We start from the raw sequence: 20,963 nt of genomic DNA, 5'->3' as shown, positions 1-20,963 counted from the left end.
CACAGGCGCTAGGCATGCAGGCTTCAGTCTCTGCAGTACGCAGGCTCAGTAGTTGTGGCGCACGGGCTTAGTTGTTCCTCAGCATGTAGTATCTTCCTGAACCAGGGATCAAACCCACGTCTCCTGCATTGGCAGATGGTTTCTTTACCAATGAGCCACCGGGGAAGCCCCCCACCGTCTTTTAATTGAGATCACAAACCTGGTCTCAGGACTTAATAAAGCTCAAGTTCTTTATGTCTCATTACAGAAAGAATTCATCAAGAGACAAAAGTGATAGATAAATAGTGGATCTATTTAAAGAGAAACACACTCTATAGAGTACAGGCCATTTTGCAAGGTGAGAGGCCCTCAAATACGAGGTGGTTAGCTTTTATGGGCTGGGTAATTTCATAGCTAATGAGTGGGAGGATTATTCCAACTATTTCTGGGAAGGGGTAGGGATTTCTAGTAATAGGGCCATTGCCCACTTTTGGGGCTTTTATAGTTAGCTCTGAACTGTCACATTGCTGGTGGGTGTATCATTTATCATACTAATGCATTATATTTTCATGCTAATATATTATAATGAGGCTCAAGTTCCATTTGGAAGTAAAATCTTCTGCCATCTTAGACCTAGTTGGTTCAAACCAGTTTATATAATGTCCGACAGCTATTTCCTAATGGCAGAAAGCAAAGAGGAACTAAAGAGCCTGTTGATGAAAGTGAAAGAGAAGAGTGAAAAAGCTGGCTTAAAACTCAACATTCAAAACACCAAGATCATGGCATCCAGTCCCATCACTTCATGGGAAATAAATGGGGAAACAATGGAAACAGTGACAGACTTTATTTTGGGGGGCTCCAAAATCACTGCAGATCGTGACTGCAGCCATGAAATTAAAAGATACTTGCTCCTTGGAAGAAAAGCTATGACCAACCTAGACAGCATATTAAAAAGCAGAGACGTTACTTTGCCGACAAAGGTCCATCTAGTCAAAGGTATGGTTTTTCCAGTGGTCATGTATGGATGTGAGAGTTGGACTATAAAGAAAGCTGAATGCCAACGAATTGATGCTTTTGAACTGTGGTGTTGGAGCAGACTCTTGAGAGTCCCTTGGACTGCAAGGAGATCCAACCAGTCCATCCTAAAGGAAATTAGTCCTGAATATTCATTGGAAGGACTAATGCTGAAGCTGAAGCCCCGATACTTTGGCCACCTGATGCGAAGATCTGACTTATTTGAAAAGACCCTGATGCTGGGAAAGATTGAAGGCAGGAGGAGAAGAGGACAACAGAGGATGAGGCAGTTGAATGGCATTATCGACTCAATAGACATGAGCCTGAGCAAGCTCTGAGAGTTGGTGATGGACAGGGAAGCCTGGCATGCTGCAGTCCATGGGGTCGCAAAGAGTTGGACACAACTGAGCGACTGAACTGACTGACAGCTATGTCATTCTTTTAAAGATTTGCCCTGTCCCCTTCCCTCCTATTTCAGCAGAAATATTTTCTCTTTGCCTGGCAACAACTCAGCCAATAAGAGTGGCACAACTAAGCCATTGAAAAGCCACTATAGTTCAAACTACCAGTTTCCTCCAGTGGATTTTTTGTTTATAGTGGAAGTGAAAGTCATTTAGTCATGTCCGAGTCTTTGTGACCCCATGGCCTATACAGTCCACGGAATTCTCCAGGCCAGAATACTGGAGTGGGTAGCCTTTCCCTTCTCCAGGGGATCTTCCCAACCCAGGGATCAAACCCAGGTCTCCTGCATTGCAGGCAGATTCTTTACCAGCTGAGCCACAAGATTTTGTTTATAGGGGCCCCTCCCAACTCTCCCTTCCCTATGGTTTCCTCTCCTTTGTTTTACCAGGACTTACATGTGGTTCTCCAAACACTTGCTTGTCCCAAATTGCAATTCATTGCTGCTCCTGAAGAAACCTATTTTTCAGATGAAACAACTGGCCGTTTCACTGTTTTAGGTTAATATGGGCAACTAGTAAATTCTGCTCCATGAGCTCATCTTGCTTAGAATCAAAAGGTAACTTATTAGACTATTTCAGTGTCTCACACTGAAACCAGGCCTCAAGGAAAACAAATCAGGAATGCCATACCACTAAGTTCTTCTCTGTTCCTTGTTTCTGCTCTTTTAATAGCATTACCTTTTGAGAGAAAGACTGAATCTATCCTCAGCACCAGAGAGAAAAATTCCAAAGAAGGATTGTAATCGAAGACCCTTGGGTCAGTGTTTTTGATTGGTCAAATGGGAAACAAGGTGCATGTCCATTCATCTTGGGTCAGAGTTCCAGTCTTGGACCAAGCCATTATGGATGGGTGGTAGTGTCAAGGACTCCATCCATGGCCACTGGGGACCACTATTGCATTGCAGGGCAGTCCCAGAAATAGTGATATGATTGACATCTGGGGAACCTTCCCACTGGTTATCTAAAACCACTGCTGCTAAGCTGCTTCAGTCGTGTCCGACTCTGTGCGACCCCATGGACGGCAGCCCATCAGGCTCCGCCGTCCCTGGGATTCTTCAGGCAAGAACACTGGAGCGGGTTGCCATTTCCTTCTCCAATGCATGAAAGTGAAAAGTGAAAGTGAAGTCACTCAGTCGTGTCCGACTGTTAGCGACCCCATGGACTGCAGCCTACCAGGCTCCTCCATCCATGGGATTTTCCAGGCAAGAGTGCTGGAGTGGGGTGCCATTGCCTTCTCCTCCAAAACCACTACCCATTCCCAATTCTCTTCCTCTTTAATGATTCTTGCTCAGTTTACTTCACGTGTTCTTCCTGTGCCCAACCATTATATGCTGGTATTCCTGAGAGTCTCATCCTTATTCTTTTCCTCTTACTCATTTCCAAAGTCATCTAATTCCATTAGTCATCTAATTCCATCTAATGTCCAGAAGACATTATGGTCTTCTCCCCAACATTTAATTAACTCCAAAAATTTTATCTAATCCAGTCATGGTCATTCCATTCCCCCATGGCAAAAACCTGTTTGGGTCGAACAGGCCTAAATCATCAATGTAATTCGAGGAAATGTTTGCTTAGGACTTCTGGAAGGCAGCTTTGCTCACTACCATACCACCAATGCTGCTTTTTTACTGTTTTTTTGTCGAATGGCAAAAGGAAGCATGCAGCCTCAGCTGTCTGTGGCCATCATTTTGTGTTTTGAGTGGAGCTAGTTTTGGCATGAAGTTGATGATGGGGACAGCAGAGCAGTGAGATAAAAGCCTCTCAGGTCCCTGATGACATTGTTGAACCAGAGCATCTGCCCACTCTGCTCTCCTACTGGATTTCCTGCATTGTGAGATGGTATATTTCCACATTGGGTAAGCCAGTTTGACTCAGATGTTTGCCATTGGAGCGGAAATTAAAATTTTACTTGATTCACACCGTTTTTTTCTCTTTTTTAAAATTTTTATTGACATTTAGTTGAATGATAATGTTGTGTTAATTACTGCTGTACAGCAAAACGACTCATAGGGACATATTCTGTACAGCGAAGTATACATAGATACACATCCTATTTCATATCCTTTTCCATTATGGTTTACTACTGGATATTGAATATAGCTCCCCATGCTACACAATAGGACCCTGTTGTTTATCCATCCTCTATATACCAGTTTGCATCCACTAATCTCAAAGTCCCAATGCAACCCTCTACCACCCTCCTCTCCCTTGGCAACCACCAGTTTCTGTCCCTCATTCTGTCTCTGCTTCATAGGTAGGTTCCTTTGTGTCATATTTTAGATTCTGCATGTAAGTAATATCATATTATATTTTTCTTTCTCTTTCTGACTTACTTCACTTAGTATGATAATCTCTAGTTGTATCTATTCGTAAGGCCTCCTCAGACAGCCATTTTGCTTTTTTGCATTTCTTTTTCTTGGGGCTGGTCTTGATTCCTGTCCCCTGTACAATGTCACGAACCTCCATCCATAGTTCATCAGGCAATCTGTCTATCAGATCTAGTCCCTTAAATCTATTTCTCACTTCCACTGTACAGTCATAAGGGATTTGATTTAGGTCATACCTGAGTGGTTTTCTCCACTTTCTTCAATTTCAGTCTGAATTTGGCAATAAGGAGTTCATGATCCGAGCCACCGTCAGCTCCCGGTCTTGTTTTTGCTGACTGTATACAGCACTCAGCAGTGGCCACAGGACTGGAAAAGGTCAGTTTTCATTCCAATCCCAAAGAAAGGCAATGCCCAAAATGCTCAAACTACTGCACAATTGCACTCATCTCACACGCTAGTAAAGTAATGCTTAAAATTCTCTAAGCCAGGCTTCAGCAATATGTGTACCGTGAACTTCATGTTTGAGCTGATTTTAGAAAAGGCAGAGGAATCAGAGATCAAAGTGCCAACATCTGCTGGATCATAGAAAAAGCAAGAGAGTTACAGAAAAACATCTATCTCTCCTTTACTGACTATGCCAAAGCCTTTGACTGTGTGGATCACAATAAACTGTGGAAAATTCTGAAAGAGATGGGAATACCAGACCACCTGACCTGCCTCTTGAGAAGCCTATATGCAGGTCAGGAAGCAACAGTTAGAACTGGACATGGAACAACAGACTGGTTTCAAATAGGAAAAGGAGTACGTCAAGGCTGTATATTGTCACCCTGCTTATTTAACTTCTATGCAGAGTACATCATGAGAAACGCTGGGCTGGAAGAAGCACAAGCGGGAATCAAGATTGCCGGGAGAAATATCAATAACCTCAGATATGCAGATGACACCACCCTTATGGCAGAAAGTGAAGAGGAACTAAAAAGCCTCTTGATGAAAGTGAATGAGGAGAGTGAAAAAGTTGGCTTAAAGCTCAACATTCAGAAAACTAAGATCATGGCATCTGGTCCCATCACTTCATGGGAAATAGATGGGGAAACAGTGGAAACAGTGTCAGACTTTATTTTTCTGGGCTCCAAAATCACTGCAGATGGTGATTCCAGCCATGAAATTAAAAGACACTTACTCCTTGGAAGGAAAGTTATGACCAACTTAGACAGCATATTCAAAAGCAGAGACATTACTTTGCCAACAAAGGTCCGTCCAGTCAAGGCTATGGCTTTTCCAGTGGTCATGTATGGATGTGAAAGAAAGCTGAGCGCCGAAGAATTGATGTTTTTGAATTGTGGTGTTGGAGAAGACTCTTGAGAGTCCCTTGGACTGCAAGGAGATCCAACCAGTCCCTCCTAAAGGAGATCAGTCCTGGGTGTTCATTGGGAGGACTGATGTCGAGGCTGAAACTCCAATACTTTGGCCACCTCATGCGAAGAGCTGACTCATTGGAAAAGACCCTGATGCTGGGAAAGATTGAGGGCAGGAGGAGAAGGGGACAACAGAGGATAAGATGGTTGGATGGCATCATCGACTCAATGGACATGGGTTTGGGTGGACTCTGGGTGTTGGTGATGGACAGGGAGGCCTGGCGTGCTGTGGTTCATGGGGTCGCAAAAGAGTCAGACAGGGCTGAGCGACTGAACTGAACTGAACTGAGTTGTATCTATGTTGCTGCAAATGGCATTGTTTCATCCTTTTTATGGCTTGGTAGTAGTCCATTGTCTATATACACCACATCTTCTTTATCCTTTCATCTGTTGATGGACATTTAGTTTGCTTGACTATTTTAAATAGTGCTGCTATGAACACTGGGGTGCATGTATCTTTTTGAGTCAGAGTTTTCTTCAGATATATGCCCCGAAATGGGATTGCAGAATCCTATTATAATTCTTTTTTAGTTTTTTTTAAAGAACCTGCACACTGTTTTCCATAGTGTCACCAACACTGTAGGAGGGTTCCCTTTTCTCCGCACCTTCTCCAGCATCTGGATAGCATTCCTTCTTGCTAAGGAATCACATGGGGCTTTGATCTGGATTATGTAAACTGTCAGCAATACATCATTTAGTGTACAGGTCTAACTCTGCCTTGATTTCTAATGGGTGAAACAGTTCTCAGAGATTTCTGAGAGGCTCTTCCCAGCTTCTAGTTCTCAAATTCTGCTCAAATAAAATTTTCCATTTCTGTCTTAGATCACCTGGTTAACTTTTCAGCAACACTACCACAAATTCTCTCGAATGCAGTTTCTCAGGCTCCCAAACTACCCACATTTCCCAGTCTTGCTCCTCCTCTTCCTGGGTTTCCTAAAATTCACTTACTTGTGAAACAAGAATCCAGTGCCTACTACTATGCCAAGCTCTGTTTTAGATACTGTAGATATAGCTGCTCATGAAACAAATTTACTGTCTTCATGGACCAGAGAAGGAGGCAGACATAAACAGAACTTTCTCTGAATAAGTGAAATCATGAATAATGCAGAGTTCGGACTTAACGTTGAGTGGAAAACTTATCATTGTCTACAGAATATTACATCAAAGTATATTCACTCCACAAGCAACCCTGGGAACTGAGTGGCAGACCCTGTTCTTCAAGCCCTTGGGTTCTTAAACGGTGAATGTGACCCAGTGTCTGCCCTCTGGAGCTCGGAGTCCCGAAGGAACTTCCAGCAAGTGTTGAGTGTTAATTTTGTTTGGCCCTGCAAAAGGGCTTTATGGTAGCCATCTCATTTAGGCCTCACTGCTGAAGCTGAAACTCCAATACTTTGGCCACCTCATGCGAAGAGTTGACTCATTGGGAAAAACCCTGATGCTGGGAGGGATTGGGGGCAGGAGGAGAAGGGGACGACAGAGGATGAGATGGTTGGATGCATCACCGACTCGATGGACATGGAGTTTGAGTGAACTCCGGGAGTTAGTGATGGACAGGGAGGCCTGGCGTGCTGTGATTCATGGGGTCGCAAAGAGTCAGACACGACTGAGCAACTGAACTGACCTGAACTGAACTCTAGGAGGTTGTCCAAGGGCAGAGTGCTTGGGATAGCTGGGTCGGGAGCAGGCAGGGTGGACAAGAGTTCTGGCAAGGAGACAGTCCTGATCCTTGGACTAAGGCCCGGTCCTTGTGACCTTGCGCAAGTCACGGTCTCCCTCGTTCTCTCAGGCTCTCGCCAGGGTCTGTAGTGTTTTCCCTGGGGTTTTCCCGAAGCTCCTTTAACTCGGGATTCATATTCTGCCTGGGGTGTTTGAGAAAAAGTCCGAGGGACGCGGGATCTGGGGCAAAGGAAGATCTCTGAGATAGGTAGAGAAGGTGAAGTCAGATAAGAAGGTACAACGGGGAAGGAGGTCACTGGACAGAACAATCACAGACACTGCTTTCTTCCCCACCTTGCCCTCTGCTTCCACGCCCTCCAGCGCCAGCGCCCAGACCTTCTCTTGGGCTGCGGAAGGAGAGCGGCCCTTTTCCCGCAGCGGGTTCCTCCATCGCTGCCCCAGGCTGAAAGGCGACAAATCCTCCGCGAGCCGTCCGCTCGACTCAGACCCCGGGTCCTTGGCCCGGGATCTCTCAGCTCGGCCACTCTCGGTCTGGTTCCCCGTCCACTCCCCCCGCGGCTCGCGACCTCTTGGTCTGCGCCGCCTGCATTCTCTGTGTGCTGGGCCCGCCCGCACTGCGGGGGAGAGGCGGGGAGCCGCCCACGCCGCTCTCGGCGTCGCCGTCTCCCTGGGACGCGCGCCGGCTGCGCGACGCGCGGGAGCCGGGCGGGCAGCCATGGCGCGGCGCGCGCGGAGGTAGCCCGGCGGGACGCGGGGAGCGCGGGGGCCGCCATGGCCCGGCGGCGGCGGCGCGCCTGCATCGCGCTATTCTTGGTGCTGCTCTTCGCCTTCGGCACCCTCATGGGCCTCCGCACGCTCAAGGCTCCGGACGGACTCCCGGCGCTGGGCCCGGGCCTGGAGCTGGCGCCCTTTGAGCGACACCCGGAGGGGGCCCCCGCGCCGGCCGCCCGGGCCCCGGCCGCCCCTGCCGCGCCGCCGCCGCCGCCACCCCGCACCGCGGGCCCAGGCAGCTCCCCAGGGCCGGCCCCAGCGGAGGCCGAACCCGCCCCGGGGCACAGTCTGCGCGTCTACTCGGACCTGCACGCCTTCTACTACTCGTGGTACGGGAGTCCCGGGCGCGAAGGCCACTACATTCACTGGGACCACGTCATGGTGCCGCACTGGGACCCCAAGATCTCGGCCAGCTACCCCCGCGGCCGCCACAGCCCTCCTGATGACTTGGGCTCCAGCTTCTACCCGGAACTGGGGCCCTACAGCTCCCGGGACCCCGACGTGCTACGGGAGCACATGACCCAGCTGAAGGAAGCCGCCATCGGTGAGCTTCCCCCTCCCCCATCGCTCGGGCCCCCAGCCTCGCCCTTCTTCGTTCCCACACCCCAACTTCCACTGCTCCTATCGCCGGGCCTTTGGTCCCCCTCACTCAGCCTGTCTTCTTACCCCTTCCCTTCCAGAACTCTAATTCCATGCTCACCAAGAGGCACCGCCCCCATCTCTTGTATTCTGACCCCTCCACCTCTACCGTCTGACAACCCCCCGCCCCCACTTCCCAATTCCAGGGCCCTTTCCGAGGGCGGAGCTGCTGGGAGGGTCAGTGGAAGGCGTTTGCACCAGGGCTGTCCCAGGGACAGTGAGGAGAGGAGGGCAGTCTTCATGTCTGCTGGGCTTCTAGGTTTGGGTAAGTGAGCCCTGGGTACTCTGGCCCGGAAGGAGTCTGGAGATCAAAGCAGTAGCACCTGGGATGGCCTCTGCTTTCACACCAGGGACAGGATAGAGCCTCAGCCCTTCTTACTTTTTCTGGCAGCGAAAGGAAAGTTTGCACATGTTGTATGACAGACCCTGTTCTATTTGCAGTAAGGGGCCTGGGGGCTTTTTCATCAGATACTCTGCTTGGATAGAAGTCCATCTGTAGGCAGGCTGGGGTGGGGAAGCTGACATTTCAGATTTTGTCACTGAATTCTGCTGGATTTTACAGTACATTTCAATTTCTCTGGAACTGGCTAATGAGTGTGGAGGAGGGGGGGAACTGAATGCCAGAGACAATGGTGGGATGTATTCACAAATAGCACAGAGGCTGTCCCTCAGGACAGACAGAGGGTTGACAGTTGAGACAAATGTTATTTCCACAAGAAGGGTAAGATGACCTCTACTCAGGGCTCTTCTCCCTCAGAGATACTCCTCTCCTCCAGAGATAGGGCTGTGGATTCCTATTTTCCAGGTGGATGAGGCATTGTCCACCCATTCCCCTTTGTTTAACTACTTGCTAATGCAGGCCAGAGGCTAGCTGGGCTCTAAGGCTCCTTCCTGGCCTGGAACATTAGGGTTCCTGCAGCCATGGAGCTTCAGCACCACAGGCGTGGACAGCTCCAGGGCTCAGGCTCAGGCTCTGATCTGCAAGAAAAGAACCTGGCAGGAGCATCAATCAAGATTTCATTCAGAAACCATTTGGCAGTTGGAGATGGTTTGTGAGGGAGCACATCTCTGTTGTGAGGCATTGTGTGTCTCTGAAGTATCCTCTGTGTTGTGTCTCAGGCGTCCTTGTCCTGTCCTGGTACCCACCTGGCATGGCTGATGATAACGGGGAACCTTCAGATGACCTGGTGCCTGCCATTCTGGACACCGCCCATCAGTACAACATCCAGGTGAGTCTCCAAGAAGAGGTCAAATGCTCTCTAGCCCATGCTGGAGATGTCCCTTCCTCCACCACAGGGATGGCGCCTCTTGGCATTAGTCCAGGTATGCATATACATAGTAAGTGTGATGCTGGGAGGCAGGGATCTAATAAAGACTGCCTGTGTCACCCTTTATTTTTTGAATTCTGGAAAAAACACTTTGGGGAAAATAAATAGAGGATAAATGGGAGACTAAATAAATATCACTTGGAAGAGAAGAGAAAGGCAAGGGAGAAAGGGAAAGATATACTCAATTGAATGCAGAGTTCCAGAGAATAGCAAAAAGAGATAAGAAAGCCTTCTTAAGTGAACAATGCAAAGAAATAGAGGAAAATGATAGAATGGGAAAGACTAGAGATCTCTTCAAGAAAACTGGAGATATCAAGGGAACATTTCATGCAAGGATGGGCATGATAAAGGACAGAAATGGTAAGGACCTAACAGAAGCAGAGGAGATTAAAAAAGGTGGCAAGAATACACAGAAAAACTATGAAAAAGTCTTAATGACTCAGATAATCACGATGATGTGGTCACTCACGGAGAGCCAGACAGCCTGGACGGTAAAGTCAAGTGGGCCTTAGGAAGCATTACTATGAACAAAGCTAGTGGAGGTGATGGAATTCCAGCTGAGCTATTTCAGATCCTAAAAGACAATGGTGTCAAAGTGCTGCACTCAAAATGCCAGCAAATTTGGAAAACTCAGCAGTGGCCACAAGACTGGAAAAAGTCAGTTTTCATTCCAATCCCAGAGAAGAGCAATACCAAAAAAAATGTTCAAACTACCATACAATTATGCTCATTTCACAACTGAAGTGACTTAGCAGCAGCAGCAGTACATGCTAGCAAGGTACTTCTCAAAATACTTCAAGCTAGGCTTCAGCAGTACATGAACGGAGAACTTCCAGATGTGCAAGCTGGATTTAGAAAAGGCAGAGGAACCAGAGGTCAAATTGCCAACATTCATTGGATCACGGAGAAAGCAAGGGAATTCCACAAAAACATCTACTTCTGTTTCATTGACTATGCGGAAGCCTTTGACTGTGTGGATCACAACAAACTGGAAAATTCTTAAAGAGATGGGAATACCAGACCACCTTACCTGTCACCTTGAGAAACCTGTATGCAGATCAAGAAGCAACAGTTAGAAGCATACATGGAACAATGGACTGGTTCAAAATTGGGAAAGGAGTACATCAAGGCTGTATATTGTCACCCTGCTTATTTAACTTCATGCAGAGGGCATCATGTGAAATGCTGGGCTGGGTGAGTCACAAGCTGGAATCAAGTTTGCCGGGAGAAATATCAACAACCTCAGATGTATATACAGATGATATCACTCTAATGGCAGAAAGTGAAGAGGAACTAAAGAGCCTCTGATGAGTGAAAGAGAAGAGTGAAAAGCTGGCTTAAACTTCAACATCCAAAAACTAAGATCATGGCATCTGATCCCATCACTTTATGACAAATAGAAGGGGAAAAAGTGAAAACAGTGATGGATTTTATTTTCTAGGGCTCCAAAATCACTGCAGATGGTGACTGCAGCCATGAAATTAAAAGGTGCTCGCTCCTTGAAAGAAAAGCCATGACAACCTAGACAGAATATTAAAAAGCAGAGACATTACTTTGCTGACAAAGTTCTGGATGGTCAAAGCTATGATTTTTCCCATAGTCATGTACAGATGTGAGTGTCAGACCATAAAGAGGGCTAAGTGCCAAAGAATTGATGCTTTCAAACTGTGGTGTTGGAAAAGACTCTTGAGAGACCCTTAAACTGCAAGATCAAGCCAGATCAAACTTCTTCCCGCAGTTTCAGGCAGCTAGTGCCGATCACTGGGAGCTGGCACATTAAGTTGAAATCTATTAGCTTGCAATAGCCCATCGGAATGATTCCTAAGGCTCTGCTGTGGGAGGTGGAGAAACTTCTCACTTCTTTTTTGGGCCTGAAGGGCAGTGATTGCTTTTATTTCCATTATGCCCACCACTGCCAGGTCTCTCCTGAACGCTGCCTCTTCCTCAGGCCATGGCTGGAGCACAGGCTTTGTAGGTTTTGCCCCTGGACAGACGCTCACCTGACCAATGTCTCTTGTGTCTGTGGCAGGTGGCCTTCCACATCCAACCCTACAAGGGCCGAGATGACATCACTCTGCATGACAACATCAAGTACATTATTGACACGTAAGGCTCCAAGGCTTGGATTTTGGTGGGAATCAAAATGGGGGCAGGGACAGGTTTGGAGGTGTAGGTCAAGAGACAAAAGGGCAGAATGCCTGTGTCCCCAGCATCTAAAAAGAGTGAAACAGTACTGAGCTTGGAGACAGCAAGCTGGGATTGAATTCTGGTTCTGTGGTCTCCATATTGTGATCAGAAGCAAGCCTCTTAACCTTTGAGCCTTGTGAGAGTTGTTTAGTCACTAAGTCATGTCTGACTCTTTTGTAACCCCATGGATCACAGCCTGCCAGGCTCCTGTCCATGGGATTCTTCAGGCAGGAATATTGGAGGGTTGCCATTTCCTTTTCCAGGGGATCTTCCTGACCCAGGGATTGAAACTGCATCTCTTGCATTGGCAGGCGAGTTCTTTACCATGGAGCCACCAGGGAAGCCCTTTGTGAGAGTTACATAAGCTAATATATGTGAAAAGTGGCTTGTAAATGGCTTGCATCTATCATTCATTCATTAAAAAAATATTTATCGAGTCCCTTCCAGTGTCCAGGCACTGTCCTAAGTCCCAGTTGTTTAGCAAATGTGTAGGGCTAGCAGAGTTTACAACCTAGTGTGTGTTTGGGGTACAGTGGAGCAGACAGTAGTTATAGACAACAAAACAAATAGTGATCCATACTATGAAAAAGTAATAACAGAATAAAGCAGAGTAATGTGTTAAGATTGTGCTCAAGAAATGGCTTTAGAATGAGTGGTCAAGTGAGCTTCTCTAAGACATGTGAGCCAGCACTTAAATGAGGAGTCAGCTGTGCAGAGATCTGGGACAGACAGAAAACACCATGAAGAGGGCTGTCAGATGCAAAGGCCATCTGATGGGACAACTCTGACAGCAGCCAGTATAACTGGAACGTAGAGATAGATGGGGTCATAGCAGGAATGGAGGTGGGCAGGCCACATCAAGTGGGTGGGGCTTTGCTGGTCTCGGTAAGGAGCAGTGAGATCTGATTCACACTTTAAAAAGAGACTGGATTAAGCACAGCCAAAAAATGAATAAATAAGAGGCTGGATTATAGGGAGATGGAAGTAGGAGCCTGGAGACCAGTTAGGTGGCTGTCAGTATAGTCCAGATGGAAGATGGTGCAGGCTTGGCCTGGGGGGGGGATAAGTGGTTGTAATTTGTTGTATTAATCACTCAGACTCTTGGCAACCCCCATGGACTGTAGCCCGCCAGGCTCCTCTGTCCACAGAATTCTCCAGGCAAGAATACTGGAGTGGGTTGCCATTCCCTTCTCCAGGGGATCTTCCCAACCCAGGGATCAAACCTCGGTTTCCCACATTGCGGGCAGATTCTTTACTGTCTGAGCCACCAGGGAAGTCCTGGGACAGGGAAGTGAGGCTTCAATAGAGGAATGACAAAGCTGGGGGGAGGGAGAGAACTGGGTTCTTGCTTAGAGGCACGATGAGTCCAACTGTGGAGTCCAACTGGATCCAAAATTGTGCTTGGGCATCAGGAAGGGTCTCATCCATGGCCAGTCCTCTGGGTGTGTGGGCTTCTTTCCTCTTAGGCTGCTGGCTCAGCCTTTTCTTCTTCCTGCTCCTCAGGTATGGCTCCCATGGTGCATTTTACCGCTACAAGAACAGCATGGGTAAGAGCCTCCCGCTCTTTTATATCTACGACTCCTACCTGACGTCCCCTGAGGCCTGGGCCCACCTCCTGACACCACACGGGCCCCACTCAATCCGCAACAGCCCCTACGATGGGGTCTTCATAGCACTGCTGGTGGAGGAGGGCCACACCCATGACATCCTGGCTGCTGGATTTGACGGCATGTACACCTACTTCGCCTCCAACGGTTTCTCCTTCGGCTCCTCCCATCAGAACTGGAAAGCTGTGAAGAACTTTTGCGATGCCAACAACCTCATGTTCATTCCCAGCGTGGGGCCTGGCTACATTGACACCAGCATCAGGCCTTGGAACAACCACAATACGCGGAACAGGGTCAATGGCAAGTACTACGAGACGGCCCTGCAGGCAGCCCTGACTGTGAGGCCTGAGATTGTCTCTATTACCTCTTTCAATGAGTGGCACGAGGGCACCCAGATTGAGAAGGCCATTCCCAAGAAGACGCCGACTCGGCTGTATTTGGACTACTTGCCTCATCAGCCCAGCCTGTACCTGGAGCTGACGCGCCGCTGGGCGGAGCACTTCATCAAAGAAAAGGAGCAGTGGCTGATGTGAGGTGCCTCGAAGCCAGGGCGGGAGGTGCTGAATCCCAGCCTCTCTGGAAGATGGCACCACATGGGGCTTGGCTGAGGTTATAGGCACTTGCTCCCAAGTCAGTAGCTAGGTGCTTCTAGGCCCGTCAAGTCAGGGCCCATGGGGAACAGAGCTAGTTCCTCAGGCAGGTGGGTGTCCTGCAGGGACGGGAAAACTAGGGGGGTGTTCCAGAGTGGGAACCCCAGGGGCTGGCAGGGGACTGCACTTAGCCCCAGGCAGCACCACGTCTCAGTCAGAACACTTGAAACAATTCCTTCTAGCTTGGAACTCAGCTGGTTGGTGCTGTGGAGTCACCAAGTCACTGCTCGCAGAAGGGTGTCAGGGCTCTGGGCCAGCATGCACCTGCTCTTCTGCCAGCCTGTGTCCTCCCCAGGCCTCCCTCCCACATTGGCTGTCTTCCCCAAGTTAAGAAACCATACTTAAGACTTTATAAAAGGGAAAATTCTCGGTTTAAGCTCTTCCCAGTAGATTCCCAGACCTGATTATCAGGATATAATCCTGAGCATTCACACATTTATTCAACACACCCTCGGCGAGCACCTTACCACGTGCCAGGTGCTGGGGGAAAACCTGACCAGGAATGGTTCCTATCTTCCTAAACTTACAGGAGCCAGCTTTCCTTATTCCTTCTTTGGTGTGGCCTTGTAGCTAGTGCCTAAGCACAGCTATGAGTTTTTCCTTTTATCAGCTTTGCCCACTGCTGGGAGTTCACTTCCTTTTCCTCGAAGAAAACACCTCTGTGCTCCAGAGCTCTCACTTTCCTAGATGAGTATTTAGCTCCAGGAGAGGACGAGGACACCCCCCATCCCCATTAGCTGCCTGAATTGAATGAGGCCCACTCACTAGAGCCGTTTTCAGTGCTACTGTGATTTGTATTAAATATGACGTGTTGTTCCTATTCTCCAGCCAGCTTTCCTTTTGCTCCCTTCAGGTCAACAAACTCTGACCACTCAGTCAGATTCTGTGATGAACTGACAAGTGCGATGGGCTGGCTACCACATTAACACAATGAAAAAGCCGAGTTTGCTTAAGAAATTAGTAGTTTCAACAAGACTTTTAGAGGGAATATTTAGCAAACCAAGGCTTATTTACAAACTAATATGCTAATTGCAGGGATCCTCAAAGCAGGCCCTGGGACACCCTCTTGTCAAGATTCTTAAGATCTACTTGAAAACATGCATTCGAAACCACTGTATTGAGTTTATGGGCTTAAGACTGAAGCCTAATTCTGAGAGCTGGGATGTGAGGGGGGAGGGGAGGAAGTGGGCCCTACTGGTCACATAAGGATTCCCCAGTACCTGTTTAGTAACAGGTACTAAACCCCACCAAAGGATGGGGCAGGCTTGGTCACTTTGCTGTGATTCAGTTGGGGAAAGAAACCAAGGCAGGCAGGGACAGGTGAAAAGGGCTGGATGGTGACCTGGAGTAATTTACAAGGGCGTGACAATGAGGCTTCATCTCACACATACACATTTTTAAAGACACTACGGTCAGACCAGGGGGAAGGGGCAATAATTCTCACACACTGCTGATGGTAACGCAACTTGATTCAGTTCTTTTAAGGCTAACCTGTATCAAGAGCCATAAAAATGTCCATATACTTGGACCCAGTAATCCTACACCAACGAAATAATTCAAAAGAAGAAAAATAAAACATTTACAAAGATGTTTAATAGCATTCTTTTCTATTAAAGAAAAAACAAAGTTCAAATGCCCAACAATAATTATGTTTAATACTTTATATATATATATATATATATATGAATGTTGCAGAGTAGACACTGGATTTAAATAAAGGTATTACAGGTATAAATCATAATTTGTATTATGAATAAATAAGAAAAGAGTGGCTAAAAAAGAGATTTTCCAACATTCTTTAATAATTTGGACACCCCTCCCCAACCGAGCTCACTTCCCATCATTAGACCAAAATGATGCCTCTGCCAGGCAATTACAGCAGAGAACCAGCCCTGGTTCAGAGGAAGCAGTGTTTGGCCTATGGCTCCACAGGTTTTATCCTAACCTGGTTCCAACTTCAGAAGCACAAAGTGCCTTTGGTCTCTTGAGACTCTTAAAAAAGCATCAACTGATGCATTAGCTGATTTGGACCTTAAATGCCACTACCCACCAGAAAAGAGGCTCTCATTAGACTGCAAACTGGTTATTTTTCAAAAATCAAAGGAAGAAGAAACCTGTTATCCGAACCAGGCCAAACTAGGAATGGACTTAAAATTTCTCTTCACCTTTTAGCTAATATAGGAAATTACAGATACTCCCAAACCAGGTGTGAGGCTTAACCAGCAGCTTCTGAGTTCTGGTCTATACAGTTCAGAAAGAAACTCTGCCTTAAAAGGTCAGACTACTAACACTGTAGCCCTAGCAGCCTCTGCAAATGAGGCCTTGCCAACTACCAGCGGTCGGACACACAGTGTCCAGCACCAGCCACTGGGCCTTCCCTCCTCCAGAGTGTCACAAGCAGGAGCCCTGTGAGGGGAGCAGCCCATACTCCTGGAGGATGGCTGAAGTACTTTCAAGGGCACTGGGGAGGAAATGGAGGACAAGTTAGGGTATGACTTCTTAAAGCCCCGAGCCCACCCGAGTCTGGAGATCAGGGACCTCTAAACTCTTTGTAATATGCTCTGTTCATCAAACCCGTGATGGACCCTTTGAATCCTGAAAAAGCCAGCAAACACTAGCAAACTTAGTTCCACTCCACCCACCAGCTCTCCAAACTTCCCACCCAACTCAGGGCAAGATAGGAGGGACAACCTTTTCTCCTGGTCAAGGCACTTTTGTAAATTGCATTTCACAACCCCCGCTCAAATCCTACCCCTGTGCCACAGGAAAAAAAAAAAAGAGACTCACCAACCAGGACGAATGATGCCAAACTTTCCAGGCACAGACAAGTCAACCACAGTTGAGCCTAGTCGACACTCCGGGCTCTGGCCGTCCCCAATTGGTCCCCCATCAATGATCAAGGACAAGTGAGGCCACAGGTCCTGGAATTCCTGAGAAGAGGGAGAGGCATCTGCAATGTCACACCACACACAGGGCATATATGCAGAGGCCACACAGCTCTAAAGTAGCAGGCATCTTCCTCTAAGCAGGGGAAGGAAACTCAGGGTCAGCTGTAACAAAGACACTGCATTTGTACCCAGGATACCGCATCCTATGAGGTTTGGAGCTCCCCCACGTTAGCACCCCAAGGAACACCTATTGAGAGCTTAAAGACAATCTTGCTATGGCAAGAGGAAATTCCACACACTGCTTCAGTTTGGGAGGGAGGAGTAAAATGACTGAAGACCTCAGTGGGAATCCAAAGCTGTAGGCTCTACCCTTGACTTTCCAGCAAACTCTGTGTGACTGTATCCAAGTTATTTTATCCAGGGCTATAAAAAGGCTGGACTGGATGGTCACTAAAGGTCCCTCCAGCCCTACCACTCTAATCCTGAATCTCAGCAGAACTCTGGATCAGGGTAGGAAAGAGAAAACAGGTGGACTCAGCAAGTGCATGCCATTGGCACTCAATCCCTGGGCTGTGGAAAGGAGTTTCCCTTCAGAGCTGTGGACTGAATTGTTAAATGACCTAGCTTGTAGCAGAGCTAAGAGAACAGAAAAAGGAGTCTCTGGGATAAGTGACTTAACTTTTCAGTCTTCTGCTGAGGTGGGGAAGGGGGGAGAGAAAAAAACATACTTATGATGTCTATTATTGTTAAAAAGACACTACTGGAAAAAAAAAAATCAACTCTCCCCCTTGATTCTCCAACTTTAAAACTTTTCTGAGGTTTTTCTGGATTTCTCCCACCTCTGCCAAATGGGCACACTTCCTACTATTAACCCAAAAGGGTGGCTTTCCTGCCAGGCAATTCCAGTGAACCATCTTCATCCGCCCCCGCCCCTGCCCCTGCCAGGCCCTGTTCAGAGGAAACTGTGGCCTGGCTGATGTTTCTGCAGGGAGGACTGGGTTTACTCTCACCTCAACATTCAGAGAGCTGGACTGGGAGCTGAGGTTGGCACTGGTGAGAGCGAGTGGCCCCCCAAACATCTGGGCCAAGTCCTGCATGAAGGCGTGGTCAGGAATCCGGATGCCTACAAGCTATGAGGCAAGAAGAAAGGGGTCATAAAAAGGTTGGAAGGGGTGGGGAATGGGCCTGGCATGGATCCTAGCGAAAGCCAATGGCAGGACACAAGAGAAAATCTGACTCACAGGAGTGAAAGGATTCAGGTCCTTGTTGAGCTCCTCTGAGCGTTCCATCACCAGGGTCACTGGTCCTGGCAACAGGTCCTTCAGGAGCCCCTCAGGTACTCTCACATGGCAGTACCTGGGAAACAAGGGGGCGCAAATCCAACCAAATGAAAGGCACTGCTGGTCCTATTCCAGAACCTAAGAAGATCTAGGAAAGGTGACCTGAGGGACTACAGTGGGATCCGCCTGTCTCCCCTTTTCACCCCCAAGAGCTTGAGCAGAAAGCAGGGCTCCAGAGGAGCAGCCCAGGCTTGGATCCCACAGGTCTCTGGTCTGGGAGACTACAACAGCTGCACCGCTACCGCGCTCCGAGTTTTATTTTCTACAAAGTACTCTCTCTGTTAATTTAAGCTACCGTGGCCCCCCTCCTTTTTTCTTAAGCCGTAGGAGTACCCCCACCCCAGTATCACAAAAAACGCCAGGACAATAGGGCCTCCGCCTGCCTCTTTCCGGAGAAGGCAATGGCACCCCACTCCAGTACTCTTGCCTGGAAAATCCCATGGACGGAGGAGCCTGGTAGGCTGCAGTCCATGGGGTTGCTAAGAGTCGGACACGACTGAGCGACTTCACTTTCACTTTTCACTTTCATGCATTGGAGAAGGAAATAGCAACCCGCTCCAGGGTTCTTGCCTGGAGAATCCCAGGGACGGTGGAGCCTGATGGGCTGCCGTCTATGGGGTCGCACAGAGTAGGACACGACTGAAGCGACTTAGCAGCAGCAGCAGCAGCAGCAGCTGCCTCTTGCAGCGCCGAGGCCCCGATCACGTTCAAGGCCTGGCAGGCGCTAAGTGCTCCATACACATTTCCAGTTCCGGATTCCTGGGTGAGCCTGGACAAGCCCCTCCCGCTCTCTGCGCCTCAGTCTCCCAAGCCTGTCACCGGAAACCCCTCCCGCGGTGCCGCCCCTAGCGGGGCCGGGTCGGGGCGGCCTCACCTGTAGACGTCGGCCACGCGGCCCAGGCATACGGCCAGCGGCTTGGTCTCGCTGCGGCCCTTGACACGGTACACGGCGCCCAGTGCTTCCGAGCAGCTCGCCGAGCAGGCCAGGCCGTACAGCGTATCGGTGGGGACGGCCACCACGGCGCCTGCGCGCAGCTCGGCCACGGCGGCCCGCAGCGCCTCGGTCCAGCCGCCGCGCTCCGGGTTTGCGGCCCGCACGGCCCCGCTCCCCGGGAGCCGCAACAGCCGGGCCCCCGGCGTCGGGCTTGGTGAGCGAAGGAGGCGCCCGCTCCGGACTGAGCCCGCCGGCCCCTCGCTCAACCCCATGCTGGCAGCCACCACGGCCCTCAGCCCCCTGCACGGACGTGCCGGAGACATCCGCCCAGGCCCGCTTCCGGGAGGAAGTGACGCGTCCAGTCATCTTCCGGTCCAGGAGGCTCGGCCCCACCTCCGCGCCGGGCAACTTAAAGGGACCGCGACCCCCAAGAGGATTGAAGGAGACCGGTGGGGACGGGGCGGGGCGCTGCTTTGCAGAGTCCTAGCGCAGCGCTGGGGGCCGGGGGGTGGGGGCGGCCGAAAGGGGGGCGGTGGTCGGGCCGCGCAGGCGGAGATGGAATGGGGCCCGGGCTCAGACTGGTCACGGGGGTGAGAGGGGGCCCGTCGGGGCGGGGGGAAGGGGTTCTGACCCGGCGCAAGCGCCGGCCCTGACCGTCTGTCTCGCTCTCTCCCGGGCAGGGAGGCTGCCGGCGTGGACCGTGGGAAGGCGGGGCTGGGGCTCGGCGGGAGGCCACCCCCGCAGCCGCCCCGGGATGAGCGCGCCCAGCAGCTGCTGGACGCCGTGGAGCAGCGGCAGAGGCAGCTCCTGGACACCATCGCCGCCTGCGAGGAGATGCTACGGCAGCTGGGCCGCCGGCGCCCGGAGCCGGCTGGTGGCGGGGTCAGTGCCCACCCTGGGCTGGGCCTGGGAGGTGGGGACTGCCCACTGGCCGCAGTTGCTAAGCCCTGGCTTCCCCTGGAGGGTGGACGAGTGTCCCCACTGCTTAACCCCCTACTGCCTTTCATCTGGACGAGAGGCTTTGAAAAAGTTAAGTGCTATCCATATGCCAAATGGCCATCTCTTTCGGGGCCTAATCCAAGGCCTTTCCTCCCAACCTCACTTTTTCTTTTCTCTCTCCACCCCCCCCCCCCCACCCCCCGTTCCAATCAGAATGTCTCAGCCAAACCTGGAGCGCCCTCCCAGCCAGCTGTCTCCTCCAGAGGTGGCTTTCCAAAGGATGCTAGCGATGGAGCTGCGGAGCCTTGACCATCCCCGAGCCGGGCGCCCTATCTTCTCTCCCTCCCCGGGGCTGGTGGCTGGACTCTGAACAACTCCCTTTCAATAAAGGGGCCAGTCTTCACTGGCAATGGCTGGTATTTGGCTGTCAGCCTGGGGAGGCAGCTTGCTAGCAGCTGGGTTCACTCCCACTTCATCCTGGCTGAAGGCAGTGCTGAGCTCTGAAATGTAGCTGACGAATGAATACCCAGTCTGATTACCCAGATTTGGGCAGACCAGCAGTGCTCGCCAGAATTATCTGACCTGTTCTGGGGGATCCAGGTGGTGTTACATGCCCATTTCATGCTTTGGGGGTTCCTAGCCCCACAAAACACTTTTAGCAGAGCCTTTATTAAAAGGAATCCTGCAGACTCTCCTGGTGACCGACCTTTCCTTTCTGTCCCCTCTAAAAACTCTGATGCCTGGGGAGTGGGGAAGTGGTTGAAAACTGTCAGCCATGGGTAGGGTTGGGAAGAAATGCCACAGATA

The 20,963-nt window shown here is 49.8% G+C and overlaps 3 protein-coding genes across 5 annotated transcripts; 2 read left to right on the top strand and 1 right to left on the bottom strand.

The window, feature by feature from the left end:
* The first annotated feature begins 7,555 nt into the window (after positions 1–7,555).
* Positions 7,556–15,643, top strand: MANEAL (mannosidase endo-alpha like). 2 transcript variants are annotated; one of them, XM_025289052.3, is made up of 4 exons: positions 7,556–8,188; positions 9,403–9,512; positions 11,641–11,717; positions 13,302–15,643. In XM_025289052.3, the coding sequence occupies exons 1-4, from the start codon at positions 7,645–7,647 to the stop codon at positions 13,936–13,938; spliced, it is 1,368 nt and encodes a 455-aa protein (XP_025144837.1). In that variant the 5' UTR covers positions 7,556–7,644; the 3' UTR covers positions 13,939–15,643. The 2 variants fall into 2 exon arrangements, with proteins under 2 accessions (XP_025144837.1, XP_044801168.1); XM_044945233.2 differs by lacking the exon at positions 11,641–11,717 and having other exon boundaries at positions 8,050–8,188.
* Positions 13,027–19,679, bottom strand: YRDC (yrdC N6-threonylcarbamoyltransferase domain containing). 2 transcript variants are annotated; one of them, XM_025289055.2, is made up of 5 exons: positions 19,158–19,679; positions 18,185–18,299; positions 17,954–18,073; positions 16,843–16,985; positions 13,027–13,328 (listed from the first exon to the last, which is right to left on the bottom strand). In XM_025289055.2, exons 1-5 carry the CDS (start codon positions 19,538–19,540, stop codon positions 13,298–13,300), a joined length of 792 nt encoding a protein of 263 aa, XP_025144840.2. In that variant the 5' UTR covers positions 19,541–19,679; the 3' UTR covers positions 13,027–13,297. The 2 variants fall into 2 exon arrangements, with proteins under 2 accessions (XP_025144840.2, XP_025144839.2); XM_025289054.2 differs by lacking the exon at positions 13,027–13,328 and adding an exon at positions 15,838–16,516.
* On the top strand, positions 19,673–20,845 carry C6H1orf122 (chromosome 6 C1orf122 homolog). Its single transcript, XM_025289056.2, has 3 exons — positions 19,673–19,807; positions 19,898–20,099; positions 20,370–20,845. Exons 1-3 carry the CDS (start codon positions 19,773–19,775, stop codon positions 20,463–20,465), a joined length of 333 nt encoding a protein of 110 aa, XP_025144841.1. The 5' UTR covers positions 19,673–19,772; the 3' UTR covers positions 20,466–20,845.
* Positions 20,846–20,963: the final 118 nt, after the last annotated feature.

The sequence above is a fragment of the Bubalus bubalis genome, chromosome 6 (genome assembly GCF_019923935.1).
Source record: "Bubalus bubalis isolate 160015118507 breed Murrah chromosome 6, NDDB_SH_1, whole genome shotgun sequence".
NCBI lineage: Eukaryota > Metazoa > Chordata > Mammalia > Artiodactyla > Bovidae > Bubalus > Bubalus bubalis.
The sequence above is the reverse complement of the archived record's forward strand: the minus strand, read 5'-3'. Positions and strand labels throughout refer to the sequence as shown.